Source organism: Camelus dromedarius, chromosome 29, assembly GCF_036321535.1.
Source record: "Camelus dromedarius isolate mCamDro1 chromosome 29, mCamDro1.pat, whole genome shotgun sequence".
NCBI lineage: Eukaryota > Metazoa > Chordata > Mammalia > Artiodactyla > Camelidae > Camelus > Camelus dromedarius.
This window is the reverse complement of record NC_087464.1, coordinates 7,615,308-7,631,005: the sequence shown is the minus strand read 5'-3', so window position 1 is coordinate 7,631,005 and position 15,698 is coordinate 7,615,308. Positions and strand designations below refer to the sequence as shown.

The 15,698-nt window shown below is 44.3% G+C and overlaps 1 protein-coding gene across 3 annotated transcripts in view; it reads right to left on the bottom strand.

The window, feature by feature from the left end:
• IGF1R (insulin like growth factor 1 receptor) overlaps window positions 1-15,698 on the bottom strand; it is a 280,329-nt gene that overhangs the window by 49,772 nt on the left and 214,859 nt on the right. For all 3 annotated transcript variants that reach the window (XM_064480537.1, XM_064480538.1, XM_064480539.1), the window contains exons 3-5: window positions 11,872-12,184; window positions 7,871-8,019; window positions 5,413-5,557 (exon numbers count right to left, since the gene is read on the bottom strand). In XM_064480537.1, coding sequence (XP_064336607.1) covers window positions 5,413-5,557; window positions 7,871-8,019; window positions 11,872-12,184 — 607 coding nt within the window. The remainder of the gene's footprint in view (window positions 1-5,412; window positions 5,558-7,870; window positions 8,020-11,871; window positions 12,185-15,698) is intronic.

The following is a 15,698-nucleotide window of genomic DNA, read 5'->3' as shown; positions in this document are numbered from 1 at the left end:
GCAGGAGTCCTGCTGGCACAGGAATTCAGTGAGCCACTGAGCCCAAAGACAACACCTCTGAGACCAAGCCAGGCTCCTCACAAACCCACCTTGAGGCCTCTTGACACATTCATGGCCAACAAACCAGGCGGCAAAAGCTTGCAAGTCAACAACCCTTTCCTTTCAGTGAGAGCTCACTCCCCAACACATACATCTGCTGGAAAAGGAACGTAAGACATGGCCCAGAGGGGTCTGGGCTCGGGCTCTGCAACACGAGGCCATGAGCGCAGGCGGGGAGCGCTGGGCCGGGACAGGAGGTGGAGGCGTGCAGGCACACAGCAGCAGGAAGGGTCCGCAGGTGGACGCAGGCCCATCCTTGTCCACGGGGTGTTCCCACCTCAGGACGCTCTGGAGCATCAGAACCAACAACCCCCATGGCTCTGGCTGCTCCCAGGTTCCCAAGTTGGCCAAATGGGACAAAACCTCTGGGTCGGGTCAAATTTGTCTCAATCTAGGATGAGGCTTTTTTATTTTTCAGTCAATTAATTTCACTAGCAGGGAAAAGAACCACATTGAAAATACCTTCTGAACAAAACATGGTTCTCCCCAAGGGAGGAGGCATGAATTATAAATTGGGAATTTGACAAATGAATGGTAGGCACACTGAAATTCTGTCTGTGATTAATCACTTTGAAAAGCAAGATTATCTTTTACAGTAAACATAAACTTTTTTTTTTTAGCAACACTGAGAAGGCCTGGAGCCAGGATACCAATATCAATAAAACCCAAGTGTTATGGAGCCGGTGTAAGTATCAGAAAAATAAAAATAAAACCCTCATCAAAATAATAATCAAGCCATTCACAAGCTGCCTGCCAATACTGCTCTTGTTCTTCCAACCCCAGCTGGAGGCCCGGCTCCCCCAACACTCCTTCCAGGATCAGGTGAGAATTAAGAAATAGTAAAAGGCAGAAACTTGCCTTCACATCTTCAACACACACACACACACACACACACACATACACACACACACACACACACTCAGATTTTACTGTTTCCTAAAGGAAATGGCTGTTTAAGTCAATTACTCTGTAAATGTGATTTTCTAATTGTTTCTAAGCTGACTGCCTTTACATTCAAAGCATATTTTAAAAAATTAAGTCGTTTGCTTATTTCTCTGTTCCTTACACAGGCTCTGTGGTGCCTGGGTTTTATCCATATTGGTATCCTGGCTCCTGGCCTTCTCAAGGTTGCAGAAAAATGTCTTTTGTAGACTTGGGTAGGCCCCATCTGCCAATATGTAGCCCAATGTAGTTGGTTGAGAGTGGCTGGCTGTCTCCTGGGGGACATCTGTATATTATCTACATCAATATTCTGAACACCTAGCACACATTATACACCTGTTTTATTCATGGCTCCAGTCTCAGGGCTGTCCTACCTCTGAGCTGACATCACCACCACCTCTCCTCCTAGTCTGATGAAGGGCAGGCAGGAAGGGGAAGCAAAGGGAAGAAAGTACTGGAGATTCGAGGGGTACTTAGAGGACACCCCAGGTCCAGGGTTCGGAGCACTGCACGTGGGAGTCCAAAGACCAGGGTTAAACGTTCTCTCCAGCAACTCTAAGCAAAGTATTTACTCAGCTTCTCCCAGGCTGGGACAGGTGGACTGAGGGTGAGGCTCCAGCCCACAGGGGCGGGAAGGGGCATTCCCCCTCCTTTCCAGCCCTTGCTGACAAATATTTAAAAGAATCATCATCCCCTTTCATTTCTCAGAGAAGACACCGCATCCTCTTTCTGGCTGTCTCTAGAGGGCATCAGAACCCAGCACATGGGGGCCGCCTCCAGCATCCAAGCCATCTGCAACTGATACAGGACTTGGCCCTTTCACAGGTGCTGCCTCCAATCCATCTCCAAGGGGCTGCTTTATGCTACATCCGGTCTCTTCTCAATTCAATATCTGCATCAGCCTTCGGGGCTCTTCAAGGGTGGGAATTTATATTTAAGCGGCACTAGGCACTGAACAGATACTTGGAAAGAAAATGTTCCCTCTTTGAGTGTTTTGAAAACAGCTTTACAAAGATATAATTTATTTACCAAAAAAATTCACCCACTGTAAGTGCACAGTTCCATGAGCTTCAGTAAATGTATACAGCTGTCCGACCATCACCAGTATGCAGTTTCAGAACATTTCCACCACACCAAATTTCCTTACTCCCGATGGTCAATTTCCAATCCCACTCCAGCCCTCACGAATCTGCTTTCTGTCTCCATAGGTTAGCCTTTTCTAGAAATTACATATTAATGGAATCATACAATGTGTAGCCTTTTGTGTCTGGCTTTTTTTCTTTTTTCACTTAGCCTAATGTTTCTGAGGTTCACCTGTGTTGTTACATTATTGCTCCAGTGTAATCCATCGGGACACATTTTATTTATCCATTTGTCTCTTGATGGACATTTGGATTGTTTCCAGTGGATTTTTTTTTTTTGAGGGGGATATCATGAATAATACTGCTATGAGCAATCACATCCACGTCTTGTGTGGACATGTTTTCAATTCTCTGGGGTAGAGACTAGGGTAGAGCTTGGAACTGCTGAGTCACAAGTTTGAGTGTATACTTTTTGGAAGTCCCAAAGAAGTCTTACAGTACATCCATGTTGCAATCTAATCTTAGAGTTGCAAGAAGGTAGAATAAAGCACAAAGTCAAGTGCGTGGGGAGGAACATAAGCAGAGGTGCCTAAATGCATCCAAGAACTCCAGTTCTTGTAACCCACCACCTCCACCTCCTCTTATTCTTTTCACGGCAACAATCCTTGATGGCACCAAAGAATTTGAAATTTTAACTCCTTATTTATCTGATGCTATCACAAAATAAGGTTATTCAGATAAGGGAATTTTTCCACATAACATATATCCTCTTTCTTATTCAAGGGCTTAAAAATTAGCTATTTCATAGAAATCTTGTACACATGTATTCCAAAATCCACTTCCTTCCAGAATAGAAGAACCTTGATTTTCTCAATGTCTAACCTTAATGGTTAAGGTTATTGCTCTAGAAACACATGACATTACACAGAGTAATGTGCTCAAGGAAACCCTGGCCATCCGGATTCTTGCCTATGTCATCCAGTCTCTTTGTTCAGAGACCAACAGTCCTGCTGCCTGTTCCGATGTGATTTTGCCTGTATCCATCACCAGCCTGGAAATCAGATGGCAGCTCATTCTGAGTGAAAACTAAGAGCGCTACTCCAGGTAATATTCTTGGATTTCACATTTTGGACTTAACTCTGTGGTCTTGGCTACTCAGGAGATCTTCGGAGGCAGAACTCAGTTCCAGTTTGTAAAGCTAAGGGTGACTCATACAAAGGATCTCTGAACTGTGAACTTGTTCTCCATCGAAACAAAAGGCTACAAAACTTTCATCCCATTGAACCAAATGGAAGCACTTACTTAGGTTCCCGTTGGCTATGAGAGGTACAAGAAAAATAGTACTTCAAGGCAACAGTGTGGCAAGAAAATATTTAGGCAAAAAAAAAAAAAATCAAAATGCTTCAGGGATCTGTTTAAGAGAAAAAGAAAAAAAGGGATAAAGTAGTGGTTTCCAATCTTTGCTGCACATTAAAATTGCCTGGGAATCTTTAGAGAAGCACTTATTTCTTAAAAGCATCATTAGATGCTTCTAATGGATAACAAAGTCGGGGAACCCCTGGGATCAAAGTTATCTTGGCTTATATCAAAAGCACACAGAAATGCAATGTTCGACTAACCCTCCTGTAACTCAACTTCCTATTTGAACAGGTCCCACAGCCTGTCTCAATTACAACCTCCACACCTGGGCGCCTAACAGCTTACATAATTCACCACCGCCTACCTCTCCAGCACTGTTTGTCAGACAGGTCCCAGGAAGCCCCAACTTGTCGCCTTTGCTGCTGCCGCCCTATCCTGAAATGCCTTTCGTCACTTTCTGCTTGCTGAGTGTTTCCAGAAGCCCTCCAAGGCCTCGCTCAGAAGACACCTCTCCTGGGAAGCCAGTCTGGTCTGATGGTCTTAATCAGCTGTCTGGCCCTTTCTCATGCCCCAGGGCGCATGCCCGTCCCTTCCCTGAGGCACTGCTGATCTTTATTTATCACCTTCCTTTCCTCTCTTCCTCCTTCTGACTCTTCCCATCTTTTCCTCTTTTTTTTTTTTTTAAGGTTTGAGTGAAAGATTAGCTCTTTTTAAAGTTCATTTTGTGTAATTCTTTTTTTAAAATTTATTTTTATTGAAGTATAGTTGATGTACAATATAAGTTTCATGTATGAAACAGGGTGACTCACAATTTTTAAAGGGATAGCTGGCAGAGCCTCAGCCTGCCATGCAGGTGACCCAGGACCCTCTGGGGCTGGGTGTGGCTTTGCGGCCTCCACGGATTCACCAGGAGAAAGAGGTCTTTCTAAAGAATCTGCGTTCCCAGCGGGGAGGACAGGGTGCTTTTCAAGGATGGAATGAGGAGCTGCCCTCTCTCTGTAGCTGTATCAGATGATGGAATTTTAAGAATTTCAGACTGACCAAGAGTTAGTCTGAGAAAAGCAGGAAGGCTGTAAGGAAACCCTTGTGTGGTAACTTTATCCAGTTGGGGCAGATAAATCAGCAAGGACAACCTTTCCCACGACCTTCCTACCTCTTGCTTTCCTAAATGATTTCCCCAAATTCTCTTTAGAAGGAATTAACCCATTAATGGATGTCTCCTTTGATTTCAAAGAATTAGCTTAAAGCCAGGCAAGAGCTGTATTTAAAAGGGGGCCTGTGAAGAGACGTACGTGTGCAGAGGCACCAGCGGGCTAAGCGCTGGAGAGAGACTGCGCGTGCAGGAAGCACCAGCTTTCATGCATCCTGTGGTGAGGCGCCTCCAGCTCCTTTAAAACCCTTTCCGCACAGCACATCGCTGCAGAAGGCAGAACCTCTACCAGTAGCGCAAATCCTATGAGCTGATCGATAGAAACAATTTTGTGAATCACGATTTCTTTGCAACAAAACAAACTGTTCATAGGCCTCCAAAGCTCTGATGTTCCAACACGTTTTAAAAGATGGGGTGTTTTTAGGTGTAAGGGCACAGGACCCTGAGGCAGACGAGAGTCCTGAAGTGATGATTTCATGGAGATGTGAGCACCTGAGACCCATTCCTGGTGCTTCTGGCAGAAGCAGCCCCCACCGCACCCCTGTCTGCTGCTCTGCTGGCCACGGTCAGACACGCAGCCCTTGACAGACGGGCCACATCGCAGTCCTGAGGGCGGAGACTGAGGAGGCGGCTGTCACTCAGGGCGCCCTGGCATCACTGTCACGTTCACTCCTTCTTTTCAACAGGAGAGGGCTCTTACCTCAGACACGGAGAACTCTAGAAGCACGGAGCTCACTCTGCATCAGGAGAAAGGAAGCGCGTGCTGTTCGGAGCACTTACCCCTCGAGCTGCTCCTCTCCTAGGATCTGGCGCAGGTTCTTCAGGAAGGACAAGGACACCAAGGCGTGGGAGTGACGGATCTTCACGTAGCCCGTCACCACCTCAATGAGCCCCATGAAGTTCTCCAGTTCCGAAGCGATGTTGTCTATGGTCAGAGGGGGGTCATGTCACAGGGGGACACACCTGGCTTCTCACAAGCACGTGTGGAGAGCAATTCAGTGCGGGTCTTGCTTTGCTGGTGCCACTGAGATGCTCAGGCCTCACTGGACCCCCACCCCGTGTCAAAAATGTATTGCCCTAAACTTAGCATTCAAAAATCTCACCCCGGGAAAGGCCCCCAAGGCAGGGGAAGGAGAGTTTCTAGAAGGCTGGGTACTGCAGCTCCCAGGCTGATTAACAGAATGTAAAATCATAAATACCAGACTACCAATGAGCAAAGGCAGAAAATCTAGGGAACAGAATACACTCTGTCAACAGACAGCACTGCCTTCACAGCACAAGGGCATGACTAAAGGACAACAATTTCTCAGTCTTGTTAGGAACTGCCTTTGCTCCATCTCTAGTTCCTAAGATACAGGGGTCTTTATTTAAAGATTCCATCTTACTAAGACTGGAAGAAAGCACACCGAAATGTTAATGATGGTTATTGGCAGGTGATCTTTAAAAACTCCTTTCTGTGTTTCTAAGTTTTCTATAATGTACACCTTTATGATTCTCAGAGGTAGAAAACAGTTGGGAAGATCGTGGCTACAGATGTGTAAAAACAACATGCTGTAGAAACAGTGTACTTCCTTGAACTTTGCAGCCCATCGTTTTTTCCGTATCAAATGAAAAACATAAACTTCGGTTCAACTTATGCCAGATTGATAACACAGATTCTTACGTACTGAATGTAGTTCCACTAATGGAATTTTACTGTGTCTGATTTGTGAAGGCTTATTTAATAAAAGGTTCTATTTTGCTTTCAATTGATAAACTTCAAAGAATAAGGCTACTGCCCTCTGGGGTAAGGCCCTATGTTCAAGGTACAGTTTAATGGTTTTCCAAGACAAATGAAGGAGAAATTTAAGTTGTAAAGACTAGAGGTTGCCTGCAGTTGATGTTTCAAGGAAAAGACTCTGAATTTTAAACGTAGGGCAGGAATCATGCCTTTTCATCAAGGCTGAGGAGTGTCCTTTCCAATGAGATGTCCAACCAATTTCTTGCACTGGCCATAAGCTGGAAGGCACATTTCATCACCACGCATAAACATGTACCAACTCCTTCTTAAATTATACTTCTCCATGGATTTAATTCACGGATTAAATTTTTATCTTGAGGATACAGGAAGAAAAAAAGAAGGTTTGGGCATTTAAAGGGTATGTTCTAGGGAACAAGGAAATCCTTTTTAAAAATTAAGAAATCCAGGAAGAGCAAAAAGAACACAACGTCAGAATACCATGAAGGTAAGAAAATTCATAGCTGGGTGGAAACAAAGTTACCCCTGTTGTGGAGAGGTGTAAGGTGTGGTGAAAATCAAGAGAGACCAAAAAATTCAAAAGAACTAAGGAAAAAAACTTGTTTCTGCCATCTCTAAACCATAAGAATATAGCTCACTCGTACAAAAATAGTATTAAGGAAAAGCAAATGCACAGAAGAAGTCATTTTCACCCCTCAGAATGTAAAATAAAATTTCCTTCACAAAAGGATGTAGAAAAACAATCCTTTCAATTTGAAGGTCTTCTTGCTATGTTTATTCTAGTTTATAAAATTATTAGTACCTTCACCAAGTGACCCCAGTGGAGGTGAATTTAAGGCACCATTACTAGAAGCCCTTGTCAATTACAGACCAGAAGTGAAAATTTCACCAAATAAATCAACAGGAAGTGTTTCACACAAAGGCAGCAGCTAGGAATGTCATCTACTGCAAACAACAGGGATCCTACAGAGGGTGAGACCAGAAGCGTTCAATGCACGATGACATATATATTCCTGTATCTTTTCGGCTCTCAGAAGTAAATTTGGACTTAATACAATTTTAAAGTGATATCATTAAATTCTTCCACTTGCTCACTGTCTTCAATATATCCAAGTAACCAAAACTCTCTGGACTTAAAAGCTCTGTGGACTTGGCTCCAGCTGGAGACGGCTGAGTCACACCTCTGATCCATTGGTCTCTTCTGGAGTTTGCATGTGCTGGGACGTGCACTTCCTATGTAAGGTGTGACTTAAGAAAGACAAGGGATGACCCTCTGTAGAAATACACACTGTGCCAACGGCTGAAAAATGGACTGCCTTTCGATCTGCCTTTTTTATCACTGAGGGAAGCTCAAAGGAGGGGCACTGAGCACAAGGCTTACGCACCATGTTGTTTTTCTAGACCCATATTTTAGTTGTGAGTCACGGATGAGTAGGAAAAGCCTCAACAAAAGAAAACCAGGAGATCCAGCCATCTCTTCCGGGGAGACGGAATACTTACTGCCACGTCGGATATTAATGAGCAGATTGCCCTTGAAGATGGTGCATCCTTGGAGCATTTGAGCAGAAGTGACTGAATCAATGGTCTTTGTTTTCTTTTCTTCCTCACAGACTTTGGGGCAAGGGCCTTCGCAAGGGATGCAGTACATGCTGTTGAAGATAAAGAACCAACCAAAAACACAGAGAGCTGAGTCTGTCTCCTTGCATTAAAAAAAAAAAAATTGTAAAGATATGCTTCTATTCTAGGTGTTTTCACAGTACACATCACAAAAAACAACTGTTGGAAGTGTTCACGTTGTATTGCATCCCCAAACCTACCCAGGATAAGCCACTCAAATTGCAACCAAAAGGAGAAACTGCCTACCAAGGAAAATCGTGCAGCCTGTTTCCAGACAAAACACATGATACATCCTTGAGGCATGTGTGTATCATAGGCTGTGGCTAGTGAGCCAGCTGGTCCCACGTGGGAGAAACAGCCTTGCCAAAAGGAAGCACTGGGGGCTCCCCAAAAACGGAACTGTTCTCTGATGTCGTGGCCCCTGCCAGTGCACCCTGGAGGAGTCTCTGGGAGAGGGGACAGGGACAGTCAAGGGAGAACAGTATTTCTGCCATGAACAGGAATCTAACCCCCCCAGCCAGATGCCCAGCAAAACCCAGTGAGGAATTCCGAAAGGCATGTGGTATAGCACAGACCCATTATTTTCCTGCTAAAACACAACTGAAATAATTTCTTGACAATGTTTGGCAGAAACCTGTAAATTGATCCAAATGTTGTTTTCGCTGCATACTCAATAAAAACAAGGAACTTCCATTTCTTTGTAATGAGCTCCTATTTCAGATGCAATCTTGAACATGCCACAAACCACCAAGAGTCAGGGACCAGTGAGTGGGACTGGCACTTTTCTGGCTTACCCATCCTTATTTAGGGAATAGTGGACAAAACGCTAATCCAGCTGCCGAACCACAGACCAAGGATCAGAAGGCTGGGTCGATTTCCAGACAAATAAATGATACAACATTCTGGGGTATGTGTGTAATAGGATGGTGAACTGAGAGAGAGTCACGCTATTCACATGAGTATTCTTGAATGATCTTTCAAATTTCATGAAGTGAAAAAATATTAAACGGTGTATAGCTCTTTGCATGGAAGCCCCTCCTCCCACTAAACTTTACTGCGTATCTAAGGCAAAGATGAAGGGCTTTGTTTAAAAGCTTATAGGTAAAGTTCCCTGCTGTTTTCCTATTTCACGTTGAGAGAACAGGAGGCAAGGTTTCCAGAGGAACTGGGCCAACCAGAGCAGTGGTGAGTTCTTTCTGCAACATCACACTCAACATTCTCATTTCTAGAATGGGTAGCAGCTTCCCTTAAGCACTTTTTGTTGGTCTTTGATTGCTTCTAATTTACCTACATAGCATATAATGCCCCACCACCCTTTAAAAAAACCTCTCTATTTTGAAACAATTATAGATGCACAGAAAGTTGCCAAGGTAGTGCAGAGAGGTTTTCTGTGCACCCTCCACCCGGTTCCCCCAGTGGTTCCAACTTACAGAATGACAATGTAATATCAAAACCAGGAAACAAACAGGGGTGCAACGTTCGTGTCTAAGTCTGTGTCACTTATCACCTGTGTAATCACCACAACTAGAACTAGTCCACCCCCCCGAAGATCTCCCTTGTGCCACAGCACAGCCACCCTGTCCCCACGCCTTTGAACTCACGGCAGCCACTGACCCGTTCGCCATCTCTTTGAGGTTGTTGTTTTGAGAACGTTATATACGTGTCATCGTACAGTGTGTGACCTTGCGAGGCTGGCTTTTTTCACACAGCATATTGTCCATGAGAGCCCTCCGTGTTGTTGTGTGTTTTAACAGTTTCTTTTTATTGCTGGTTGATATTCCACACTGTGATGGATCAGGGTTTGCTCAGCCATTTAACTATCATGGCGTATCTGCTCTGTTTCCAGTTTCGGGCTGTTGCACATAAAGCTGCTATGAACAACTGTGTACATGTTTTTGTGTAACGTAAGTTTTCATTCTTCTGGGATAAATGCTCAGGAGTGTAACTTCTGGGTCACAAGTTAAGTGTATGTTTAGTGCCCCCTGACATTTTATTCAAATAGCAATTTCTGAACCAAACGCTTTTCTTAAAATGTCTAGGAATCACCTAGCACTTAAAAAATGTTTTTCTAAGGAAGTGCTCTGATTACATGTTTATAGTTTAAGCTTCTTCCAATCCATTCTGGTACAGAGAGGGTATAAATAGCATTAAAAAAATAAATATTTTTAAAGTAAGTGTCAAATAGGCCTTAAAGGCTGAGAGGGGGATTCATTAGCTCTTGATGGCATTTTATTTTAAAATGGAAAAGGCAGAACTGTAGCTTTGAACAGACTGTAAGCACGGGTGGGAAAAGTAACTGTCCAGTTCTTGGAAGAATGAACTATACGAGGAGAAACTGTCACAGTGCACAGCGCCCCCACTTTGCCCAGTCCTCTGGTAGCTGCGAACGCCTGAGTGCCTCCAGACATCATTAGAAACACACCTGCAGGACACGGAAGCTCTTACCCCCAGGTCCTGCACCAGCTGCCCCCTCTCAACCCCCTCCGCTGGGGAGGAGTTGTGGCTAAGCCTTACCCGGCTTCTGGGCACTGCCCCGGGCACTGGCAAAGCCTCTTTAAGTTCTCAGACTGCTAATAAAATGTGAGTAAGAAGTGGTAGTAGACTTATTTTGGGTGGACTATGTATACTTTATGGTTCATTGGCATCCTTGCCACGTTTACCATTTTAAAGTAATTTTTACTATTACAATGGTTATAAAAAAATGGCGACAGGCAAAAAGTTGTTCTACACCTAATATTTTGCAGTAATGTGTGTTTTACCTTTGATCTGAAGTTAAGCCTACGGAAGGAGCAACCTCTCCAAATATTACACAGGAAACAGACTCCCCTTTACTAAGACTTGCTTGATGCGTTTTGCAGAAACAGACTGCAGCAAATGGAGGGGAAGTTACACGTTATAGTCAAAGTTAATGTTTCCTTTTCCAATGGTATTTTATATTTGTAGAACAGTTTTATTTTGAAGAACCTAGAAATGGAAGGTTCCTCTGGTGCTAATGGTAAAGGAGGTGTTTGGCCCATTACAACAGAACTACTCTCTCCTAACAGTCCTCTGCTCTGCTCCACACAGGGGAACAGCAACCTCAAATCTCCAGTCTTCTTTTTGTTTCCAGGGATATAGGCCTATATTTTGTAACAATGCTGGCATTGCTTTTTCAAAAACTTAAAACCAATGACAAATTTACAGAAGTCCAGTTGGCATGCACAGGACAGATGCCATTTGCTGTAAGGAATTTTTTGCTTCCCAAGAGAAGTCCCAAAGTCCAGGAAGGAAAATGGAGGGAGGGTGAAGGGTGTGTGTGTGAGTGTGTGTGTGTGTGTGTGTGTGTGTGTGTGTGTGTGTGTGTGTATAGAAGGCGTTAATGGAAAATATAGGTTACTTTAAGCTACTGCTCGCTCTTAGTGGCTGTGAGTTCAACTGCAGGGCAGGAGCGTGTGCTAAGAGATGTCTGAGGCTTGCTGCTGCCTCAAGGCTGCCGGTGGGCCTTGCATGGTCTTTCCTCTTGTATTCCCAAAGCCTTCACCCGGCTAGTGCTGAGTAGCACTGAGGGTGGGAAAACTTCATCTCCAGTCCCTCCACTGTCCTGCTGCTGGGTTGGCAGCCGGGCAAGTGAATAGGGAGACAGTGATCCCCCGTACCTGAGCCAGCAAGTCAGGTACTTAATTTCAAACGGTCAGGCAAGTACACTTCCAAACCAAACCAAACCAAAGTTAAAAAAAAAAAATCGCCAATCGCTCCTAGAGTCATCCCAAGTTTAGGTCAGAGTAGTTCTTTCCAGTAGACCCTCCTCTGTCAACCTCCCCAGGGCCCCCCACAGGTGGAGCCCCAGGCACAGCCGACCTTCGCGTCCCCCAGGGGGGTTGCGCTCCCGCCGGGCCCCCACTGACCTCTGAGTGCCGTTGCGGATGAAGCCCGAGGGGCACTCCTGCATGCACTCGCCGTCGTGGATCACGAAGCCCTCGGAGTCGCTGCTCTCGGCGCTGGGGATGTTGGCGCAGAAGTCGCGGTCCACGCAGCGCCAGCCCTCGAAGCGGTAGGTGTTGGGCGGGCAGCTGGGCACGCAGACGCCGGCGTAGTAGTAGTGGCGGCAGGCCACGCAGGCCGCGTCGTCGTCGGGCGCGCTGCAGCTGCCCAGGCACTCGGGGTGGCAGCACTCGTGGTTCTCCGTGCACGCCCGCTTCCCGCACGCGCTCGGGCACACTGTGGGCGACAAGCGGCGCGTGAGACCCATCAATGGCCAGCAGTGGAGGCGCATTCCTTTGCCACCAGAAGCTCCAGATCGCTCCACCCAGAGCAAACCAACCAACCCATCCACCAGCCCACCAACCCACCAACCACACGTGCAACCCCCAAATGGAAACTTGCCGGGCGCTGGCTTTGAAATGACAGTATTGCATATTCACAATTGCATTAAGGCAGAGAGCAGATCCTCTGCATTTCGAGTCAGGCAAGCAGGGTTTACCATCCAGCCTCTCCTATTTCACTGTTTGCCCTTGGATGAGTCATTACTTTCTTTGACCTTTATCCTCTCTTTTCTCATCTGTAAAACAGGGTAATAACACCCATCTTGGACGGATGCCTGAGGCATGTGAGATACTGTGGATGCTCTATGAGAACAGTAGAGTCTATTATATCTTTAGAAGGCATTATATGCTCTGCTCAATCTGCATTTGGAATAGGTTCCCTACTGAAATATCTTGAAAAGCCTTAGTGTGCACAAAGGCTCATTTATTTTTTAAAATGATTAACCCAGAATACAGTAAAGATGATATTCAGGTTGACATTCAGGTTGACAAAATTGCTTTAGAAAAGTTTGTGTCTGCCTGTATCATATCAAAGGTTCTTACTCCCAGTAAGTGATGATACTAACTTAGTCACACGTCCTAATATATCACTGAGAAGTCCTCATCTTCTCAAATATAGGAAGGTGGGTGGGTGGGTAGTATCTCGAGCCCAGAGGTCCACAGGATATCAAAACCCATCTCCTCTGAGCCCCTCCATGCTAAAGTTAAGTGAAAACAGAGTCTGAAAACCAGAGATGCACAATTCATGTCCCAAATAGATGAGCTGGCATTTATTTCCATGGCAATGCTGTAATGATCACACTCTATGGGGCTGTTAGCTTTACTAGCAGATAAAGTGTGAATCAACAAAATATGAAATCTGGTTTGCATTATCCACTTCCTCATTTTTCCTTAAGTTAGAAAACAACACAAAATTATTTAAATATGTATAATTGCCTCTGACATGCATTATTTAGTGAAGATTCTATTATTGCTTTTCCTTGTAGTTAAAAAAAAAAGATTTAAAAAAATCAGAGATCATAGATAAGAAAAAAATATATATAGAATATCTAGTCTACCTGTTCACAATATCACTTTATCAATACCTTCATGTAGACCCTTTCAGATCATTTCCTAAATGTGTGCATGCACATATAAATAGAGAAACCTATTTAAATAAAAGGATCAAGCCATTCTGAAAGCATCTTTTTGGCATAACATACTGTGAATTCCACCATCATTTAACAGCTGCATTGTACCCCAGAGTATAGTGTACGGTAAGTTACTATCGGTCTCCTGCTATTAGACATTTCATTTATTCCCAACATTTTATTATTACAATAAGCACTCAATCTTCATGAGAATTCTTAATTACTTCAGTAGAATCAATTTCCAGAGTTGACCATGCTGGGTCAAACTGTCCTCTGGAAACTTTGTACCAATTTACAGATCCACCAGCTGTGTCTAGGAGGACCTATTTTTACTGTAAACAGGTCCATTTAATAACAGGTATCAGAACTCGGACATTCAAATGAATATTGTCAACACTAAGGAAACAGACAAATTCTTGTGATATTGTCAAGCTTAAAATAATTCTGCAACTTTCTCCTTTGAACTCATCCTTTAGCTGAGACAATAGGTGGCCTTCCATTATTTGTTCTTAACTATCTTGGTAATGAACCTTGACTTTTAATTGGGCATTTTGTCACCCAGCTAGATAGTACATCTCCCAGCCTGCTAGCTTACAAGAGAAGCTAGAAGTAATGTAAGTTCTAGCCAGGGAAACGTAAGCAGACTTTTTGGATGGATCTTCCCGGAAGAGTCCTTGAAACAGAGGGAGGCACACCCTTCCTCCTCCCTGCTGGCTGGAATGCAGGCATACTGCGTGAATCTCAAGCAGCCGTCTTGGACCGTGGGGTGGCCCAGTAAGAATGGTGGAGCAAGAAAAAAGGAACTTGGTCCTTCCTGACTGTGTAGCCAGGAGGCTAATCCCGGACTGCTTACCTTTAGACTTCTTTACATGAATAAGAAGTCATCTTGTATCTTGTTTAAGTACTTGCTGTTTGTTAAATGCAGCTGAACAAATCCCAACTGAGATACGCCTTCAGACACTTGTATAAGCAAAGACGAAGACTGTTCCTGTTGGTTTATGTCATTTTTGTTGATCAGAATTGCCTCTCAGTGATTTCTGGCTATTTACAAAAACTAATATACCCCCCCAAAATTACAAGGAGTAACTATGTCTAATCACATCACAAAAGTATGTTGTTGTAAGAGCTCCTAAAACACAGAAATACACAGATGGTCTACCAAGGGGATCATCTAGAAGCTGATAACACCAATTTGAATTTACAAGCCTGGCATATTTGCAGTAAATGTACACACACACTCTACTCTCACATCTCACACTTGATCTAATAACTGCACAGATTAAATGACTATTTAAGTTCAAATATATCCATTATGGAGGTAACTTCAAGGCTCAGGATCTAAAGAAACAATAACATTGTGAATCCTCAGTTCAGGGTTTTAAACTAAAAGCAAGAGGACGTAAGCCCACCTATCCTTCATTTAATGATCCATTTAGCAACTGTTTATTCAGTGTGTGCTGCACCTGTGTGCCAGACCCTGTTTTTAAGGAATGGACGATACGCCAGGTAAGCACAGGAGTGTGTGGTGGTGCATAGCATGCCCTGGGCACCTGGACATCCAGGAAGGTTTCTCAGAGGTGTTGAGGCTGGATCTGAAAGAGGAGGAGTTTACGAATAAAGACTAACACACAGAATCACATGTAAATGTGCATAAAAGCAATCGAGTCACTGCAGTGGGAGGACTGGGTGCTCATGAAGAAGGGGAGGGAGTGTCCAAGAACAAGTGATGGGGGGAGGCAGCTCAGAGAGTACTGACAAACCTTCGGAGGGGTTTAGACCGATTGGTAGAAGATGGGCATCATGGAAGATTTTAGGCAGGAAAGAAAGCAACATGGTCTGATCTTTATCTTAGAAAGGCCATCAGGAAGCAGCACTGAGAGTATGAGGACCAGAAGGGACAGAGCTAAAAGAAGAGGGCTCAGGCAAGAGGAGAGATATTATGTCGTCCCTACAAAGTTCATGTAGTAGAATAGATCCAAGGTCCCCATGGTTAAAATGAAACTAGCTGTAGAAGCCATGTTCACAGTCTCGCTCTCATCAGCACGAACCAACTGTATTAAGCACACATCTCATTCAGAGCACTGAAGTCCCCCAGGGGCTGCTCTCCAGCCATCGGCCACCACCATGCTTTGTGACCGGAGAAAGGAAAACTGATGAAGAATCTTACACTCATCACCAGAGACTAACTGGGACCAATATCTGCTTGCAAAACCTCCTTTTCCTTGCTCACAATTTAAATAAAATGTGATATAAAATGATGAGTAGCAGGTATCTATATCA